The 20582-nt window shown below is 37.1% G+C and overlaps 1 protein-coding gene across 1 annotated transcript in view; it reads left to right on the plus strand.

Annotated features, from left to right (window-relative positions):
- The window catches only part of ADAMTS19 (ADAM metallopeptidase with thrombospondin type 1 motif 19), a 228514-nt gene that overhangs the window by 186906 nt on the left and 21026 nt on the right, over positions 1 to 20582 (plus strand). The window contains exons 18-21 of the mRNA XM_072840880.1: positions 1358 to 1511; positions 11681 to 11816; positions 17397 to 17601; positions 20126 to 20278. Of these exons, the coding sequence (XP_072696981.1) occupies positions 1358 to 1511; positions 11681 to 11816; positions 17397 to 17601; positions 20126 to 20278 (648 nt within the window). The remainder of the gene's footprint in view (positions 1 to 1357; positions 1512 to 11680; positions 11817 to 17396; positions 17602 to 20125; positions 20279 to 20582) is intronic.

A 20582-nucleotide genomic window follows, 5' to 3' on the forward strand; every position in this document is an offset into this window, starting at 1 on the left:
TTATATTGAGCAGAGTATTGAGAGAAAGAAGCAAAGAAAATTAACCCTGTGCTCATATCAGTTTTTTTTCACATTGAGTGTTAACTCTGAATTACCTGTCATTACAACTACCTTGATAGACGTTTAATATCAAAGCTCTTTAAGAATTTAACATAATTTAAATTTTAGATATGTTTTTATGCATAGTATTGTATTATATAGATTGATTTCATAAATCCTGATTCATATAAGTGATATAGTCCATAGGGTTGTTTATATGTTTTGTGCAAATGTATTCTAAAGAAACACATATTTTCAGTCATTTTTTCATTTAAAATGAGTATACTTCTGGGACACCTGGGTGGCTCAGCAATTGAGCATCTGCCTTTGGCTTGGGTCGTGATCCTGGTCCTGGGATGGAGTCCCACATTGGGTTCCCCGCAGGGAGGCTGCTTCTCCCTCTGCCTATGTTTCTGCCTCTCTTTCTGTGTCTTTCATGAATAAACAAAGTTTTAAAAATTAAAATAAAATAAGTATACTCCAGGCATTTTCCTTTAACTTAAAATAGGTCTTATTGCCTATGATGATGCCCTTCTAAGCTTGGCACTGGGTACCCAGGGAGAGCAAAACAGACGTGGTCCCTACTATAGGTTAGTCCAGTGTGGCCCAGAGTTCATTCATTCTCATCTGTTTTTCATGGTTTATTGCACTGTTTACATATGTGTACATAACTGTACCATTATTAAGTTAATATTTTTTAAAGTTCGTTTTAACATAAATTTCTTTTCAAATGAAATCATCTTTACTACACGTGGGAAATTAATAATCTTGCCAAAACTAAGAGTTAACTGTAAGTAACATGGAAAAATATTATCGTCCTCTGGTCAGTTAAATGTTCTCTACCCTTATGGAGTGAAGTGATTCTCACAGTCTTCTATCCTCTTCCTCCACTGACACAGAGACTTACTGTCCATCATTATCAGTAGAAAGATTCCATTTGATATTAGATTGTGGGTTATATCTTGAAGTTAAATAGGACAGATAATCCTATCCCCTTTACGAAGGTCATCTACATGGATCATGCTTTGGGAAACTGCATAGTCATTCATCAACTTGAAAAACAAATGACTTGGTATTGTGACCTCATTCAAGTAGGCTGCTTGTCATATCTTTGGCTCAGAGGTAAGTGTGTAACTCCAGTCTTCTCAGAAGTATGTCACTTTGAAGATGTAAGTGATAATGTCCCAATTCTATATATATAAGGAGTATGCACATCATTCACTAAGCATTTTAAGGTATCCGTATCCTCAGTATTATACTTCACATTGTCTGTGCTCTACTTTAACCTACCTGCCTTGATCGCTTTCATATATTACAGGTGCTCTTATTTCAAGATCAGAATTATGGTCTTCACTATGAATACACTATCCCATCAGACCCTCTTCCAGAGAATCAGAGCTCCAAAGAACCTGAACCCCTTTTCATGTGGACGCACACAGGCTGGGAAGATTGTGATGTCACGTGTGGAGGAGGTGAGGATTTTCCTGTATTTATCTTATCAAAATAGCAGTTGTTTTCTGATTAGTCATTGAAAGTTAAGGCAGATTTGCAATCCCCCATCTGAAATTCCAAATTACATAAAGTATTGGAAACTCAAAGTTTTTTGTGCCATATTTAGTGCCTAAATGCCTGAACTCATGTGTGGCAAAATCTGATGTGAATTGAAGAAGGGTCATTTACAGTTAGTCGTTGCATTGCTTTGCATAAATATTAATCTATTCACTTACAGGGGCTACCCTAGAAACCATGCAAGTTGTTCTATCATATATATGTGCTTTTATATTTACTTTCTGTGTTTACTTTTTGATTTTTATATAATCGTGAAAGTGTTAATCCCAGAGTACATCTACCCACAAGAACTGTAGACATGCAATAAATAGAAAGGTTCAATGAAAGAGCAGCATCAAACTTGCTTCTGTGCCATCTGCATACTTAGTTTGAATAGACAAAGCACCGGAAGAAAATAATTTAATACCCCCTCTTCCTTTATTTTGATTGTTCAAAAGTGTATGTCGCTATTTTCTATATAGATGTATCCTGAAATTTCACTCAAAGGTTTTATTTTTTCGTGTTAGAAGTTAGCAGGCCAAAAAAAAAAAAAAAAAAAACGAAATTGCCTCAGCATAAAATGTGAGATTAGCAAATCCTTAATCCTACTAATGAGATCCTTGAGTTCCAGAGATTAAACAGATTGTCAGTTACTCTCAGAACCAGTTAGGCCAAGGCAAGCTCTCAGGGCATGAGACTTCCATTTGTATCAATATATCAGCAGTACAGCATTTCAGTTGTGTCTTAAACAACTGAAGTTTGCACTTCAACAAATTTTCTACTGTTCTTTAATAATACCTTCTTCCTAAGGCTAAAAGGAAACATTATATTCAATCATACAAAAATAGTATATATATATATATATGTATATATATATTTAATAAATATATATGAGACATATGTGTACAATATAAACTAGTTTGTGCAAGAGAAGTGGATTATCAGTTTTGTTCTCTAGGCAAAGAAACTATTGATACACATAGTCTCAATGTGCTGCAGCAAGCATAGGCAAAGGTACACAACTAGACTAGCATGAGAGTTTTGGGGGGAAAAGAAACAGAAAATCTACAATATAAGTAAGTCACATAGTATCAAATTGTTATGACTACTCTGGATAAAAATAGGGATTGAGAGTTGAGAAGGGGTGGAGAATATAGCCGTCTGAAAGGTCTCAATGAGGATATCATACTGATTTAAAAATATGCAGCGAGTATGGATGGGCACCACCTATGAGGGTTATCTAGTGGGAATGAGTTCCAGGCAAAGGCTCTGAGGCAGGAGTAGAACTGGCATGCTCAAGGAGTAGTAAGAAATGCTAGTATGGCATTCCTTTATTGAGTGATGTGAGATGCCATTGGAGGATTTTAATAAAGAAGTGACCTATTCTGGTTTTATGTTTTTAAAAGTCATTTCTGTTTCTGAGTTGAAAGTAGAATAAAAGAAAAGAGTAGAAGGAAAGAGAAAAGTTAGGAAGTTACTACAGTAATCCAAGGAAGAGATGATAGTAGTTTGACCACAATGGTAGTATAAGAGGTAGGGGGACATGGTCAGGTTGTGTGTATTTTTGAACGTAGAACTAATAGAATATGTTGGAAGACTAGATGTGGAGTGTGAGAGAATGAAAGATCTCAGGGATTGACTATGGTGGTTTTGGCCAAGCAACTGGCAAGATGAAGTCACCATCAATTTACCTAGGAAAGCCTGTGCAACAGCAGGATTAGCAGAGTGTGATTTCCAACAGAAGTTTGAAATCCCTATTGGACATCTAAGTGTGATCAAGTATGATCTATAAGTCAGGTGTTCAGGAAAGAAGATCAGAGTAGAGATAGAAAATATATGGATAATATTTTCAAACTCTGAGACTAAATCAAGTCACATTAGGAGTGAAAAGAGAGAGAGAAGCTACTAAAGAATTGAGCTTTGGGACACTGCACCATTTAGAGTTCAGAAAGAGAAGATACCAGCAAAGCAGATTAAAATGAGTGGCCACCACCACAGGAGAAGAAGCAATCAGAAGAGAATGCCTTCCTGTAAAGCAAGTGAGGAAGTATTATAAGAAGGAGGGAATGATCAACTCTATCAAAAGCTAAAAGTCAAAAATAATGTGGACTGAAAATTGACTATTATTTAAATATATTTATTATATTTTAAAATATATTTATTATATCTGAAAATATTTATTATATTTTATTATAGTTGAAACAGGTCAATGGTGACCATGTCAAAAATAATTTTAATGAAGTCTTTAGCTCAGAAGACTAAATGGAGTCCGTTCAAAAGAAAATTGAGAGAAGGAGATTATACAGGACACACTTTGCTCCTGAAAATATAGAGTAATTACAGCAGAAGGATGTCAAGTTACTCTAGCAGTTTAAAAAAAGTATTATCAGCCATCCTTACCTCTATGACATTTTCAAAGGCCATGTTTCTCTTCAGCCCCCATTATTGCCAAGTGATGTGCGATCCTCTGCCCTCCTGTCCTCTCCTGCTAATGCTCCCATACACACTCAAATTCTATTTGTCTGTTCCACCCAATCTTTAGTGATGCCAGGGCCCATTTCACTTAGGGGGTTCTACTTCACATCCTCTATCCAAATAAAAAACAGGAACACAAATAGAAACAAACACATTGGAAGTGAAAATCTATATGGTTAAATTTTTCTTTTTAATATAACACAGACAAGGAAGACTAGCCCTCATCCAATGGTGAGCTGTGAATGCATAAAGATAAAGTGACTTCCCAAAGGCCATATGCCCAGTGGGGGTAGAGGTCAGATTAGAATCCAGGACTCCTAAATTCAAATCTTCTGTCCTCCTCACATCATTCTTCCTTCAGGAGCAGCTCAGAAGGTTTGATGTCATTTCTTTTCACAAAATAGAGCATGTCCCTTAGAGAACATATAGAGTTCTTTTGTATTCAGAGAGATGTTTTATTTAATCTGCTCAATAGAATTTAGATATGTCCCTAATTTTGTTATTTTGTAACAAATGGGTTATTTTGTAAAATAGTCCTAATTAGACACAACCTTGATTTGATTTGCCCTTGAATAGACCTTCTCTCTCAAATCTGTTCCATTGCGTTTAGTCAACAGTCTTCAATTATCTCTATATTAATAGGGTACATGTTCCTTTCAGTGCCAAAATATTTATGGGCTTTTGGATATTATTTTCCTTTGCAGTTCATAAATAAAGTGGATGGACAGGATTTCAAGAATCACATCATTTCTAACTTCATATTGTCCATTTTATAGCCAGATAAGCTTTGTAATCTTTCAGCATATTCATGAATTAAAGGACAGTTAGTTCAAAGCACAGAACATTGGAAACAGATTCACACAAAATTTATCTTAAACAGCAAAGAGGAATAATATCATTATTTTACTTCACAGGACTATATTAAGCAAGAGCAAATAAAATATCACAGAGCAATATAAAATTTCAATGTTTGACATGTCATTTTTTTAGATTCCGTTGTAAGGCATTAGATTGCCAGCAATAAGTGGGAAAAAGAAATGTTTTAAAAGATACCTACTATCATGTAGCTAAATTTTTATTGTAATGATCTTTTACATCAGAATCTCAAACTGTTTTAGAATGAAACCCCAGCTGAGTGAAGTAAGTCAGTCAGAGAAGGACAAACATTATATGTTCTCATTCATGTGGGGAATATAAATAATAGTGAAAGGGAATATAAGGGAAGGGAGAAGAAATGTGTGGGAAATATCAGAAAGGGAGACAGAACGTAAAGACTGCTAACTCTGGGAAATGAACTAGGGGTGGTAGAAGGGGAGGAGGGCGGGGGGTGGGAGTGAATGGGTGACGGGCACTGGGGGTTATTCTGTATGTTGGTAAATTGAACACCAATAAAAAATAAATTAAAAAAAATAGAATGAAACCCCAAATTAAAGTTAATTCACTATGCATTTTATGTTTATTAATATCAGTTATTATAATATATAAAAGACATATATTTACAACTATTCTATCTAATATTTTATCCTGAAAGGAGGAATAGTTGTAAATATCAATTGGATGTTGATGATCTCAAGAAAATTTTTCCAACAGCATAACATATGTACACTTTTTGGCACCATCTTTTCAAATTCTGATGATAGTTCTAGAAATATTTGAAAGGATATATATAATTTTGTATTTTAGCATTGGAATTAGTCCTTTCACTTTCAAACAGCCTAAAATGTATTTGGGAAATAAATGTTTACTTTGCATTGATGTTCTAAAACATCTAAAAGGTCTTTGAAGGGATGCTGTAAATTTATTTTGGCACCTGAGAATTATGGTTCACTGGATACAGTTCTTTTTGACATAAAAGTCCTGTTTTAAGTGACCTTAGTCTTCAGAGGCATCAGACATGTATCATTGCATAGTATCTGAGAGATGTGTGTGGAAGTAGCATTCCATGTACTGCATACAATAACTGTATTACTCTAGAATTTATTTTGAGCTAGTGGGTGAATCAGTGATATAAAACCTAGAATAGGGATCCCTGGGTGGCGCAGCGGTTTGGCGCCTGCCTTTGGCCCAGGGCGCGATCGTGGAGACCCGGGAGCGAATCCCACATCGGGCTTCCGGTGCATGGAGCCTGCTTCTCCCTCTGCCTATGTCTCTGCCTCTCTCTCTTTCTCTCTCTGTGACTATCATAAATAAATAAAAATTAAAAAAAAACAAAAAAACAAAAAACAAAAAAACCTAGAATAAGAACCCCAAAATTCAATACTTTCTTTTGAAATAAATAAATAAACATGCTTTTAAGAAATCTAAATAGATACAATTTGAAGGGAAAAAAATAGGCCAACATTCCACATTCTTCACATTAGTCCAAACCCAACCGAAGATTCTCATTCTATTGGCCTTATATTGCGATATCCTTTAGATATGGCTTTCCTTGTGCATGAACAGCTTCTAAGGAATATCCAAGCCTTTGGTTTTAAATTGAGGAAACATCTCCAAATAGAATACTCCTATGTTTTTGCCAGTGCAGTTTGTTTCCATTTTTCCATTTTAAAGGCACATTGCAATCACCATAGTAAATGTTATTACCTGAAGAAAATGCACCAAACTATATTTCTTCTCTGCATTATTTCAATAGCATTTAATACAGTTTTAAATTCTAGTTTATTTAATAAGAACATTTTTATATTAATGTGAACTCTTTATGAATTTGAATTTTAATACCTACGTAATTCATTAACTGAAATTGCGATAGAGGACTATCTTCCATAATTAGTCATTTGGTTTGCAAATGACTTTTCATCATTTTAGGAAATAGTCTTGAGATGAACCTCTTAGTACAGAAAGCACTTTGGCCTTGACTTATGTGCTTGTATTTCATTCATTGATCCTTTGACCAACATGGAACATGCATACACTAGTGCTGAGTGGTCCAATAATGAGTGCTTTCTGCTTTTAGAGAATTCACTGTTCGTTTAGTGGGGGTCAGCTAATAATAAAATTGCTGTACCAAGTGATATGGGAAGATGTAGGAAGTTTTCCAGGGATATGCATAGGTGCAAAGGCACTGAGGTTTGTGAGAATGTTTATTTCTAGGATGAAAAACATGAGGATCAAGGAGTGGGAGACAATTTGACCATTTTCTACTTTTTATAGAAAGAAGCTAGTGCATGAAGATCCCTGAATATTATGCTAGCAATCAAGTTAAATTTGTCTTGAAAGTTATGAGATCTCATTAAACTATTTATCTGCATGGAAATAAGATCAGGTTAGATTACCTATTGTGTGTTGTAAACAATACAAAATAAAAATATTTTCATTAAAAAAGATGAAATGCCCACTTTAATATTAAGTCCAAGCCCTGAGGGAAATTTTTTATAGAAATATCCAGAAATGGCTAAGAATTAAAAGGCATACACAGTTTTGGAAGTTGTTCAAGTTAAAAAATGTATGCCTAAAAAAAAAAAAAAAACCCTGCATTTTACATATTTCTAAGAAGTGCTCAGAGAAAAGCTCCCTTCCTCATTAAAATACATTTACTTTTGATTCACTTACTTGCTGGCCATTGTTAGTTCAATAGAGAATAAATAAATAATTTGAGAGAAAATTATAAAGACGAATGAATATATGTAGTCTCTGATTTATAGAGGTTCACAATCTTATTTAAAAGTTTGGAGCACCCAGTAATACAGAGAGGATTTCAGTTATGTGTATTGAACACACTCCCAAGAACGTGTTTCCACATTTAGGATGCCAGTTCTAGAAATGTGATCTATGTGGATAGAATATACTTTTATTAAAAATATCCATTTCATGGGGTTAAATACAGAGCATAGAAAAAACAGCTGCTTATATCTGAGACTGGAACAGAAGGCATCCGATCTAATATCTAGTCTTCATTAAGTATCTTCAGAGAACAAAGAGTTGGTAAGTAAAATTACTCTTTGTTTTCAGGTTTTGCCCAAGTTCGGTAATGAGGCCAATTGCATAATGGTTATATTCTTTTATTCCTAATTGTATTCAGAACATCAAAACTGATTTCCCTAGTAATGATTTAATGGGAATGACCCAGAGGTGAAGTTAATTGCCATAAAGCAAGTATACACTGTCAACAGCTTGCAGCTACTCATGATTCAGGCAGAAAGCCAGTGACTTCATCACTTTCTGCTTGTCCCTAGGTTCCACAGTACTGGATGCATTGTAAATACTGCTATTAGATGCTAGAATGGAAATTTCCTGTGTTGGCTGGAACATAAAAATATATAAAAGAAAAAACTCAAACAATAACATTTCCATATGGCTTTAAGATCTAGTTGTATTTTCATAGGCATGGTGTGCCTGTAGCGGAGCAATGGATTTCTTCCCCACCCCGCCCCCATTCTGTTGTTTTTGTTCAATGAAATTTTTAAAAATGGGGCCAAGCTTATCCTATCTGCCAAAACATGTATGATGTGAGCTTCCTTGCCACAATGTGGATGGAAATGTCCCAATTCACAATCACGTGCCTCTCTGCTTTCTTAGAACACTCAGGTGATCCCTGAAATGATACAAGTACCTAGGTCTCTTTTGATATATCAACATTTCCACTTAAAAGATTTTTTTTGGGGGGGGGGGGCACCTGGGTGCCTCAGTGGTTGAATGTTTGCCTTTGTTGTGATCCCGGGCCCCTGGGATTAAGTGCCACATCAGGCTCCCTATGGGGAGCTTGCTTCTCCTCTGCCTACATCTCTGCCTCTGTGTGTCTCTCATGAATAAATAAATAAAATCTTAAAAAAGATTTTCAAGAGTTTTTCAAGAGCTTAATATTTTAGCTCTATGGTAATATAACTAACATTATGGATTTTCTGAAGAAAAGAATAAATGCAGAATAATTAGCCCTGAGTTATTTACCTCATAACTACATATATGTTCAGGAAAAGTTTTCTGGATAATGTCTGTTAGTCATTTTTTTGTGTTGTAGTTGTCAGAAAGCCACCATTTAAATTAGTTTAGGCAATTACATCTATTCTGCAAAAAAAAACAAACAAAAAAAAAAGTGTCTTACAAATTCAAAGGCTTTAAATTAGATTTTAAACCTAACATTTATATTTAATGAAAGTAACATGTATGTTAATCCTGCTTTAAAGTAGGCATCCTCCTAATGTAGAAGTTGTACTCAAATATTATATAGAATTTGCACAATGTCTATTTAGTATGTGCATCAGGTTCTAAAGAAGCACCTGGAATATAGGAAACCAGGAGGAAGTTAATCAAAACTCTTGTCCCAATTTCTTTACACTTAAGCAACTCCTACCTTGTGAGGCCAGTTGCCTCTGTGAAAGAATAAACATAAGCCATTTCTGCTTTTTTTGCAGTTTATTTGAAAATTGAGGTTGGTAGGTATTGAACCCTTCTTATGATTTGATCTAATGCCAAACAGCCTCTCCCTTCTTGACCTACCAGGGGATAGCCTGGGAAGCCCCTGAGCATTTACCCCAGGCATGGAATGTTACCTGTTCTCTATCAGTTCCCATCAGCTTGCCTGACTGTGTCAGGTGCACAGGACAGGCTTAAAGGACTTCCAGCAGAGATGTTCATTCACGTAGGTAACTGGCCATAAAGTCCTTGGCTTGGGGACTGCAGTTCAGCCCACATTCTTTTTTCTTTTTTCTTTTTTTTTTTAAAGATTTTGTGTATTTATTCATGAGAGACACACAGAGAGAGAGAGAGAGAGAGAGAGAGAGAGAGAGAGGCAGAGACACAGGCAGAAGGAGAAGCAGGCTCCATGCAGGGAGCCCCATGTGGGACTCAATCCCCGGTCTCCAGGATCAGGCCCTGGGCCAAAGGCGGGGCTAAACCCCTGAGCCACCCAGGCTGCCCCCAACCCAGATTCTATTTATCAAGCTTGGAAAAGGCCTTTTACCTGTTTGGCCCTCTGTTGTCTGTTTTGAGCTCCCATAGAACAAGTTGAATTGTACCAGACCTGGAATTCTTCAGATAGGAAACAATTGGCTAACATTGTACTGCCTATACCAGGAAATAAAACTGAAGATAAAACTAAATGATTTCAATAACATAATATGCAATAATCACAGATATAATTGTTAGTTAATACACACACACAGGGTGGGGGTGGGGAGAGAGGAGAGAAAGGTAGTCATTTTTTTGTATGCTACAAGTTGTCTTGGGACCATGCTCAGTGTTGTTGAGAGGGAAAGGAAGGAAAGATGCCTATTCTTCTGCCTTCTGCTGGGCCACCCTGCTGTCTCTCCCCATCCCCAATTCAGGTCAAAGCAAAAGATCCTCAAAAATTATTGAAAGTAGCTCTCTCTGCATTCCTTCTTTCCTTTTTTCTTGATGCCAGCCTTCCCCCCTCTGTTAATTAAGTGACAGAGTGACCTCTCTACCACCAGGCCAAGCTGTCATATTTGGCATGATCATCAAGAATGCTATGAGCTTCCTAATTATCACTGCATGACTGTCATCAGACCCTAACTAATGGCCTTGTATAGGGGCCCCGAAGACTTATGATTATTTTCTTAATCCTTTATGACCCATCTGGTTTAAAATTATTGGTTGATTTAATTACTTTATAATGTCACACAATACGTTAAATTAGATTATGAAATCTGATAAAGAAATTTAGACTTTTGTAGAGAAACGGAATTAGCATGTGTTTATTAGGCTCTTTAGGTGCAAGATGAGATAAAGAAAATGTTGACAAGTAAGTGTACTTATAGGGCCCAGATAAAAATAAGTACACCATACAAGTGGTCATTTTTACTTCCAGTATCAGACTTTATCATATCAGAGAAAGTAGAAAAGCCATTTTTCTGAAATCTGGTAAAATATTAGGAGTCCCATGGCTTTTCTTAGAGAACATCATAATAAACAGGGAATGAGGATTTCTAGAATTCCTCATTGCTCTAGGATACCTTCATCAGAGATATTAAGAATAAAAGTCCGGGTCATACTGAAAACAAGTTTGTTTTCACTACATAGCACTGGTATATGGTAAAATGTGTGATAAATGCATGTGATGATAAAATATGCCCACGTGTTTATGTGCTTTCATGAAGTCATACAAGTTTTTTGCAAAGTACAGCTTTCTACCACTTAATACTAAAAGATAGTGTAGTCCTTACCAACAAATCTTTAATTAATGTCTTGTCAACTTAGGCTACCACAATCCCTTGGGAATATAAAACTTGCCATTTAATTTGTTTTAAAAAAAAATATTTAGTTGTGTTTTAGAGAGAGAAAGTGTGCATACATGTGCCAGCTGTGGGAGGAACAGAGGGAGAGGAAGAGAGAAAATCTCCAGCAGACTCTGAGCTGAGCATGGAACCTGACTAGGGGCTTGATCCCAGGACCCTGAGATAATGACCCTGAAATTAAGAGTCGGACATTCAACCAACTGAGCCACCCCGGCACCCTGCCATTTAATTTCTAATGAGGAAAAAATTTACCATTTATCCTCCTTAAGCCTAGAGATGCATTTTTATGTAAATTATAAATAATATCTTCATTGATCTAACTTAAAATTCCTTTCAAAGTCTGAAAATTACAATGAGCCTATGTTCACCCCCTAGGTCCATTACTTAAAGGCCTGTCATCTTTCTGTGTGTTTGTTTGCTCTTTTCAGGAGAAAGGAAGACAATAGTGTCTTGCACCAAAATCATGAACAAAAATATCAGCATTGTGGACAACAAGAAATGCAAATACTTAACCAAGCCTGAGCCGCAGATTCGAAAGTGCAATGAGCAACCATGCCAAACAAGGTAACCATATTCCACCACTTGTTAACACTCTGGCCACTAAATTACAAGCTTTTATTTATTTATTTATTTATTTACTTACTTACTTACTTACTTATTTAGAGAGAGAGAGAGAGAGAGAGAGGCAGAGACACAGGCAGAGGGAGAAGCAGCCTCCGTGCAGGGAGCCCAACGTGGGACTCAATCCCGGGTTTCCAGGATCACGCCCTGGGCCGAAGGCGGCGCTAAACCACTGAGCCACCCGGGCTGCCCAAATTACAAGCTTTTAAAACATGCTCAAAATATTAACAAAATCCCGGTTCTCCTAAAAATAATGCAAAAGAATATATAGCCACATGTAGGGTTTTATTTTTTTATTTTATTTTATTTTATTTTATTTTATTTTATTTTATTTTATTTTAAACATGTAGGGTTTTAAACAAGCTGGAAAAAGTATTAAAGCAGCAAGGCTAGGATGTTTCTCAACTTTAACTGTGTTCTCCACAGTGTGAATGTGGAGATATAGGAGAAGATGGAGGAGATGTAATTAAAATTATTTGGTAATCCATTGATTGGTCCTTCAAAAATCTGCTTATGGGTTGAATTTCACTATTTATTCTTGAGTTTTCTGATATGATGTGTTAGAAATTGCCAAGGATGATATAGACCAAAGCAGGACTGGCCAGGACTCAGCCCCTCACAAGACACCAGGGCCAGTATGATCGTCCTGGTTCCCAGGCTACATCCTCACTTCTCTCCCAGAACTCCCAATCTGACTGCCCAATTCCTGACCTCTGATTGCTGGATTCCTGTGCTGAGGGGTCCTGGTTTGCTGTTTTGGTCACCTGTGACTTCAGTGAGTATGAGGCAACAAAGTAGGAGAGAAGCCCTTGAATAGGAAATGAGAGAGTGATGCTGAGCAGATGAAAGTGGTGTAGAAAGAAGACCATGCCTTAGTAACCCACAGAGATGAAGAACCCAAGTATAATTTTGGAGTGAGCTAGCAGCAAGGCTGTGTAGAGGGGTTCCCATCAGAGGGCTTCTTATAAAAATTAGTGAGCTTGAGTGTGACTGAACCCCATGTCAGAGGTCCTAAAAGCCTTCAGAGATAGAATGGTAAAAAAAAAAAAAAAAAAAAAAAAGAGTATGAGGCTGCATTGATTTCTCTGGAATACAGAGACAGGGACATCTGTTCTGTCCTGACACTCAGAGATCTCTTGCGGCTCCATGAATGAGGTGTAGTTTTAGTTGTGATTTCCTAGGGAGCCACGCAGAGAATGGAATCCTGCACAGAGTCACAGTGAGCTCATGTGCCCTTCAACTCAGATATGCAAAGGACTTGTAGCTTCGTAGTGGTCTATAACTAATATAATATTCTTCATGGCCCTCCAAGCACAGTAAGTATGGAGGGAGAAGGTTAAAGAGGAAGGGGGAACAAAGTGGCCAATTAACTCTATTTAAACTTTTCTGTCTTAATCTCTTTGGGAATTCGTGCATCCAGGCTCGTGTTCCATTCTTCTGGTTTCCCTGCTCCCCTGGCCTTCCCCGCCTCTAATGCAACCCTGATCCTGCGTTTCCTCTGTTTTTGGCTTACTGCAAAACTTGCTTATTAAGCCCTTCAGATCTGGCTCACGCTATGTGAATGAGAGCTTAAAAGAATTTGGAAAATCCTTCCTTCCTTTACAATGCTGAAATTTCAAGGCTTGCTTTGCTGTAGATTGGGTGTATACAAGGTGACAAAAGCTAATTATCAACTTTTCCTTTCCTCTGCATTCCTGCTCCAATATTCTTGTTCTTTCCCAATCCCCAGGGAAAATTATGCTTCTAAGGAATAGGACAGAAGAATGATCTGTAAAAGAATGTACAAAAGATAAAAACACATTAATATGCATTCAGTAATGTTGTGCCCACTCCACCTACCTCACTCTCTGCTTTTCAGGGTAATTTTATAAGTAGATGAACTAATTAGGCTTTTTTATGATGCAATGTAGTAATCAACAGGAAAAGTGACCTAGGGTATTATTGTTAACCTGCGGTCAGCTCTTTAACTTCTTTCCATTCAGTGCTGGACAGATATAAGAGCAGAGTTTTTGGCCTTTGCTCTGTCAGCTAAAGAACCTGGATCATTTTTGTTATTACCATTCCTAAGAATTATCTTTTTCTTTATCACTTTTAATAGATATTAAAATGCTAACTTATCTTGTGTTAAATTATTTGCTAAAATATTTCAAAACACCATTTGTCTCATGTGCTATATAATTTTTCCATCTGGAGAAAAGAACATTGGCTTCTTCTGATCTATCAGGAATCTTGAATGAGTTGAATTTGAGGACTAGAGCATACTTGTCACTTCCTAACTTGGTCTGTGAAGGATCAGAATGTGGAGTACACACCATTTATTGTTCATTCATTGACCTCAGCTATCTCAGAGGAAAATGCCTTGCTAATGGCTTAGTAAAATGAATACTTTAGAAGGTCACTACATCCCTGAGTGAGAAATTTTTGCAGCTGGACACTGGATGTCTTTTTTGTTAGAGAGTATTATCTTCCTTCCCTTGGGAAAGGAGTCAATATGTTGCAAACCACCAAGAAGCAGTGGCAGTCAGGTCAACCAAAATATCGAAAAGAAATGGACATGAGCGGTTATTGGGGGTCATGATAGGAAAACTTTCTATGACTTACTGGCATGGCATAGCATAACCTTTAGTTTTTCTTGCCTCTTCTTTTTTCCCACCCTAGTAAGAAACATTCCAATTTACGTTTACATTTATTAAAAAAGTCACTAAATAGACTAATGGAACCCTATGTGCCAAATATAAACTATATCGGTGCACTAGTAAATAGCTTTGGAAGAAGAAATCTTAAAGATAAGGAAATGGGATAATTCCAAATTAGATTGATTCTAAAATACAAAGTGTCTTATTAGAATACGTTTTACATTCTAAATCTTATTTCTGAGAGGCTTTCATAAGGAATGGAAAAAGTAACTTTTGGGGCACCTGGATGGTTCAGTGCATTAAGCATCCCACTCTTAGTTTCATTCAAGTCATGATCTCAGGATCGCAAGACGGATCCCTGCATCGGGCTCCATGCTCAGCTCCACCTCTGCTTGGGACTCTCTCCCTCTCCACCCTACCCCACCACCTCCTCCCCTCAGCTCTCTCTCAAATAAATAAATGAAATTTTTTTAGATTTTATTTGTTATTCTAATAAAAAATATTAGAGACACAGAGAGGCAGAGACATAGGCAAAGGGAGACGCAGGCTCCCTATGGGGAGCCTGATGCTGGACTCCATCCCAGGACCCCAGGACAGGATCACAACCTGAGGTGAAGGCAGATGCTCAACTACTAAGCCACCCAGGTGTCCCATAAATAAAATATTTTTTAAAAAAAGAAAAAGTAACTTTTATCATTATACTAAGGGTCTCTAAAATGTATTTTATTTAAAAAATAAGAGATTCCATGAAATTGCACATACTTTTCCTTTCAGTAGTGTGTTCTAGGCTCCATAATTGGAGGGAAAATTATATACATGGGTTTACATTGTACTTATAATGTGGTACGCATGGTACACATTTTATGTAGAAAGATGAATCAGAAACTAAATAAATTTGGAAGATAATACTTTAGGAAAAATCCACTAGGGGACTCCCAAGCAAAATGATATATCTGCATCATACTTGATAGACCAGCAGACAAGAACTCTGTTAGAGGCAATACTAGGATGCAAATATTATTATAATTTTTTTTCCTTTTCAGAAATAGAAGCATAGAATCATTTAGAATTAAACCATTGTACAGATGAGAAAACTAGATTGCATGAGTTGTGACTTTTCAAACTTTGGATCATTGCCAGAAGAATTTGGGCTTAAGTAAATGTAGAAGAATTTATGCTCTTTCTGTAAAACATAGATACAATTTCCAATATGAGAAATGTTTAATGACAAGCTGTTGTGTACATCCTGTTATAGAGGCAAAGAAGAATAAGACATGATCTCTTCCTTTAAAGAGTTTAGATACTAATCAGGAAAAGAAGGGTGGATTTTGTAGAGAGGATGAGAACCCCCCCACACACTTTCCGAGGTTATTTCTAATAAATGCTGTGTGAGTGCCACAAGCCGGATGCCAGAGGGCAAAGGGACCACAATTATTATAGGTTGGATGGAGAAGCCCTGTTAGGAGGAAAGGACTTGGAGCTGGCTGTCAAGGTTCCAGGCACTGGGTGCTCCATAAACAGGTACCATGTGGTAAAATAGTGTTTGAGGAGCAAGCTGAGCATATGGTTTCTTTTCCAAACAAATGAGAGATGAAGCTAGAGAAATAAGTATAAATTACGTATAAATATACTGTAATATATAAAGTATATGCTATATACTGAGTCCCTATAATGATAAACACTTTTACACATGACAAAATAGAAACTTAACTAAAGCTATTAGTATTGTTTCAAGAATGTGCACAGCTAGCAAGGAACCCAAAGTTAAGCTCAGGGCTTTGGACTGCCCTGCGCTGTGCCGAAATAGGATTGTGCAGGTAGTTTGGGGTGGATTTAGTTCCCCCTGTGTGGTTGACCTAATAGTGGGAAATGCAGAGGGGCTTTTACTGACACGATTCATACAAATTTCATGAATCACTTTTCTGGTATAGGCCTCGATTCTTCCTGAAATAAATTTGGGGAGGTGTTTAAATTAGTGGTCCTTAGGGTATATCCCAACTCAACAGAAATGGAAGTGCCATAGAGATGTATCACTGCCCTGATGATTGGGAAAAGGATGTCCATCTAGGTATTAAAATGCATATGTATTGGCAGAATCACTTAATCAGTGAATTCCAAGAAGAATATTTGGAGTTTTTGGGGATCTCTGAAATGAGGTCATTTTATGTTTATGCTCCTGAGCCTGTACCCCAGTGTCTGTGATTATGTGTCAACTACATAGAGGCTAGGCTAGCCTAAAGATGCACACGTAGCTGTATCAGAGGATATGGCCCAGACACGAAAACTCGTTGCAGGTCATAAGCATAATGTACTAACTATGGCTTCCTCTGGGTAAGAGGGTATTCTCATGACAGAGTTCTGTGCCGTTGTTCATATCTGCATTTGTCATGTGGTGAAGTGATCTAGAGTCTCATTTCAATTTCTGACTCTCCAACCCTGTGACCCTTGGTAAGTTGTTAAATCTCTCCTTGCCTTGGTTTCCCGCTCTGTAAAAGTCCAAAATAGTTGTAGTACCTTAACACATGGAGTCATTGTGAAGACTTAAAACACAAAGAGCAGGAATAACTCAGTATGTTAGCAATTGTATACTTATTAGGTATCTCAGTGCAGCCAGTATGATAAGCAGCAACAGGCAAAGCATATCATATGGCATGGATGGAATCAAATTCTTGGAAGTTCTAGTAGGAACAAGGCCTTGAGATTAGAAATACAGAGAATTCGACATGATAGAAAACACAGGTGTTTTAGACAAAACTATAAAGTAGTAAAAAAAGAAAAAAACAAAAAATAAAAGTCATTGTGCAACAATTCTAACTCCAGACAGGTCAAAATACACCATGGGTGGATATCTTTTAACTTGTTTCAGTGGTTCTTTCTTTCCTTTTAGATGGATGATGACAGAATGGACGCCCTGTTCACGAACTTGTGGAAAAGGAATGCAGAGCAGACAAGTGGCCTGTACCCAACAACTGAGCAACGGAACTCTGATCAGAGCTCGGGAGAGGGACTGCACCGGGCCTAAGCCTGCGTCTGCCCAGCGCTGCGAGGGCCAGGACTGCATGACTGTGTGGGAGGCAGGAGTGTGGTCTGAGGTACGGTGTGCGCCCCTGTCCCTTCCTGTTCCCGTACTCTCCTCCAGCTTAGCTCATGTGAGGTCATATGCTGTCGCAGTCAACATCTCTGTGCACAGCAATTTCAATACCATCTATTAATTTTTCTGATGATAAGAGGAATATACTCATTGTATATAATTTTGCAAATATGACTTCAGCCATTGTCACATAATCAAGAACACATTATATGTACATTTTATTAGAATGCCGGCTTATTCAGGTATATACCATGTATAGAATCTTTAGTGGGCAGAAACGTTGATACACATTTGATTCATTGTTTATCCCTGAACATTTAAGAGAAAGAAGAAAGACCATGAACATTTAACAATCATATCCTGTAGGCAGGGTCTCTGTTTTCATTTCATATTTAATATATTGCTTATATTTAATCACCAAGAAGGCTAATAGTTTCACCATTTCATAATAGAGCTCAGAGAAGTTAAATAGTTGACCCTAGAATCTTATCTAAGTGTGGTATCTGGGATTTGAACACAGTGCTGTCACACTCACTGCACCGCACACCCATTAGCATGTGGTGTGCAGCATACAGGTGTGTTCCATGCCCAACCATATGCTTTATTTTTCTGTTACCATGATATGTATCTGTGCATAATAATAAACACCAGTCATTACTTAAATCTTCTAGCTTCTCTGAAGCATTTTAGGGAAGTGGCTGCATGCGCACATACACAAACACACTCACATACCCACACACAGGTGCAGAGTCATGCGCATGCACACATCCAGACCAAAATCATTCATATGCTTAATCTCAGAATGCTAGATTGTGTATAAAACTGACAGATAGGGGATCCCTGGGTGGCTCAGCGGTTTAGCGCCTGCCTTTGGCCCAGGGCGCGATCCTGGAGTCCCAGGATCGAGTCCCACGTCGAGCTCCCCGCATGGAGCCTGCTTCTCCCTCTGCCTGTGTCTCTGCCTCTTTCTCCCTCTGTGTCTATCATGAATAAATAAATAAAAAATCTTAAAAAAAAAAAACCTGACAAATGGAAAATGCTAGGTTACAATGAGTAGCCAATCTTTTGAAAATGAGGATATAGTAGCTTAGATAATAAGGTTTGGGAATATTCTTCAATTAACCCAATCTCCCCCCTCCACAAAGTACATTAGCAAATAGCACAACTTTCTGTTGGCTTCCTTTTCTGAGCTATACCTTGCTGTTTAACAGATTCTTCTTCATTGGCAATGTATACTTCTGAGAGTGAATATAGTATCTGATTTTACATCAGAATCAGTGTGATCTGAAGAGAAGATTCACATGAGCAAAGGAAAATAGCCCACCTCCAGCCAAACCATAACATTTTTGCAAACTCTTTAGGAAGAAATAGATCAGAAATTCTATACAGATTTTTGGCACCAGCTGAGAGCAAATAATATGTCTCGGTGCAGTCTACCAATTAAAGAATATCTCTCACTTTGATTTAATTTAAAAATTGATCTTATGGATCAGGGTGAGTTACAATTGCAAAAAAAATAAAAATATAAATATTAAAATGCCAAGTCACACATGTAGTCCACTTTAAAGCTCAACATATTCAAACATAAGCCATAAATTATGAGATAATCATTCATTTGTGCAAACTTTATATTTAAAATATCATTAGTTCCATGCTTAGGTTTTTAAGAACACAACTGTTGGAGTCCTCCTGGTTATTCATATACTACATCATTGTTAAATGTACACCTGCAACTCTTGCTTTGGACAGACAATTATTCATTGAATTTTTCGACTTTTGCCATATCTTTCATCTCTTCCTTTCTCTCTCCTCTCCCTCTTCCTGCCCAATGCCATTTTGATCTCTGTGTCCAGATAGTCAGTGATGTGTACCTTTGTAAAACTGAGAAGCTTTACACATAATCCATAACAAGGAGCACAAATGAAAATGATGTACTAATTTGCATCTAGAAAAGACTGGTGAAATATACATATGTGCTTTATGTGTTATGTCACCATCTTAAATCATTTAGATTGATGATTTCCAGGGGTATATAATTATGCAATGAAATATTTTATTTTTGCTAAGATTTTCTCCTGTGTTCCCTTTAAGAAAAGTCTATGAGAATTGATTCTCTTAAAAAATTTCATTTTTCACAAGTATTTCTTAGGGCTAAAATAGACTAAATCTTAGCCAAAGTAAATTTTTCAATTTTCTTATGTAACTATGTATAACTATGTGATGCCAATCAAGTTTAATATTTTACATTTTGATCATTGTATATTATTTGTCTTTCATCACCAATCCTATTATAATGGTCCTGTGTTCCTGAAACTCATTTAGCTCCAAACTGGGCCCCAAGCTTTATCTGGCTCCTGGTACTGGGGTGAAGCCAGGTGTGTTTCTTCTCTTTCTTCTTTCACCTGATCTTTATGTGAGTGATAGGCTTAGGAGAGTTGATTAGAAATATTACTTAACATAATTTAACCATTGGTCTCTATCTCCTAATCACAACCTCATCCAGACTCTCTGATGTTATCTTCCAGTGTTCGGTCAAGTGTGGCAAAGGCGTCCGTCATCGGACGGTGAGGTGTACTAACCCTCGAAAGAAATGTGTCCTCTCCACCAGACCCCGGGAGGCTGAAGACTGTGAGGATTACTCGAAATGCTATGTGTGGCGGATGGGCGACTGGTCTAAGGTGAGACTCATTTTGTCCATTCTCAGTATTAGGTTTCAATGATGCCAGCATTGCCTGGAGTGTTGTAACCACACAGTATGACATTTAGGACAGATAGAGGACAGAGGTATGGATTAGGACAGATGAAGTGTTATTTTCCCAGGTTCACACCCAGTCTGTCCGATTATGATCATGAGCTCTGTAAAACTATTTTAAATATCAAATAAGAAAAAATGTATAAAGCACTGAAGACTGACACAAAGGAAGCTCTCAAAAAAATTATCTATTTTTATTTTTTTGTGAGTCTTTATTGATACATTCTTTG

Source organism: Canis lupus, chromosome 10, assembly GCF_048164855.1.
Source record: "Canis lupus baileyi chromosome 10, mCanLup2.hap1, whole genome shotgun sequence".
In the NCBI taxonomy this organism is placed as follows: Eukaryota; Metazoa; Chordata; class Mammalia; order Carnivora; family Canidae; genus Canis; species Canis lupus.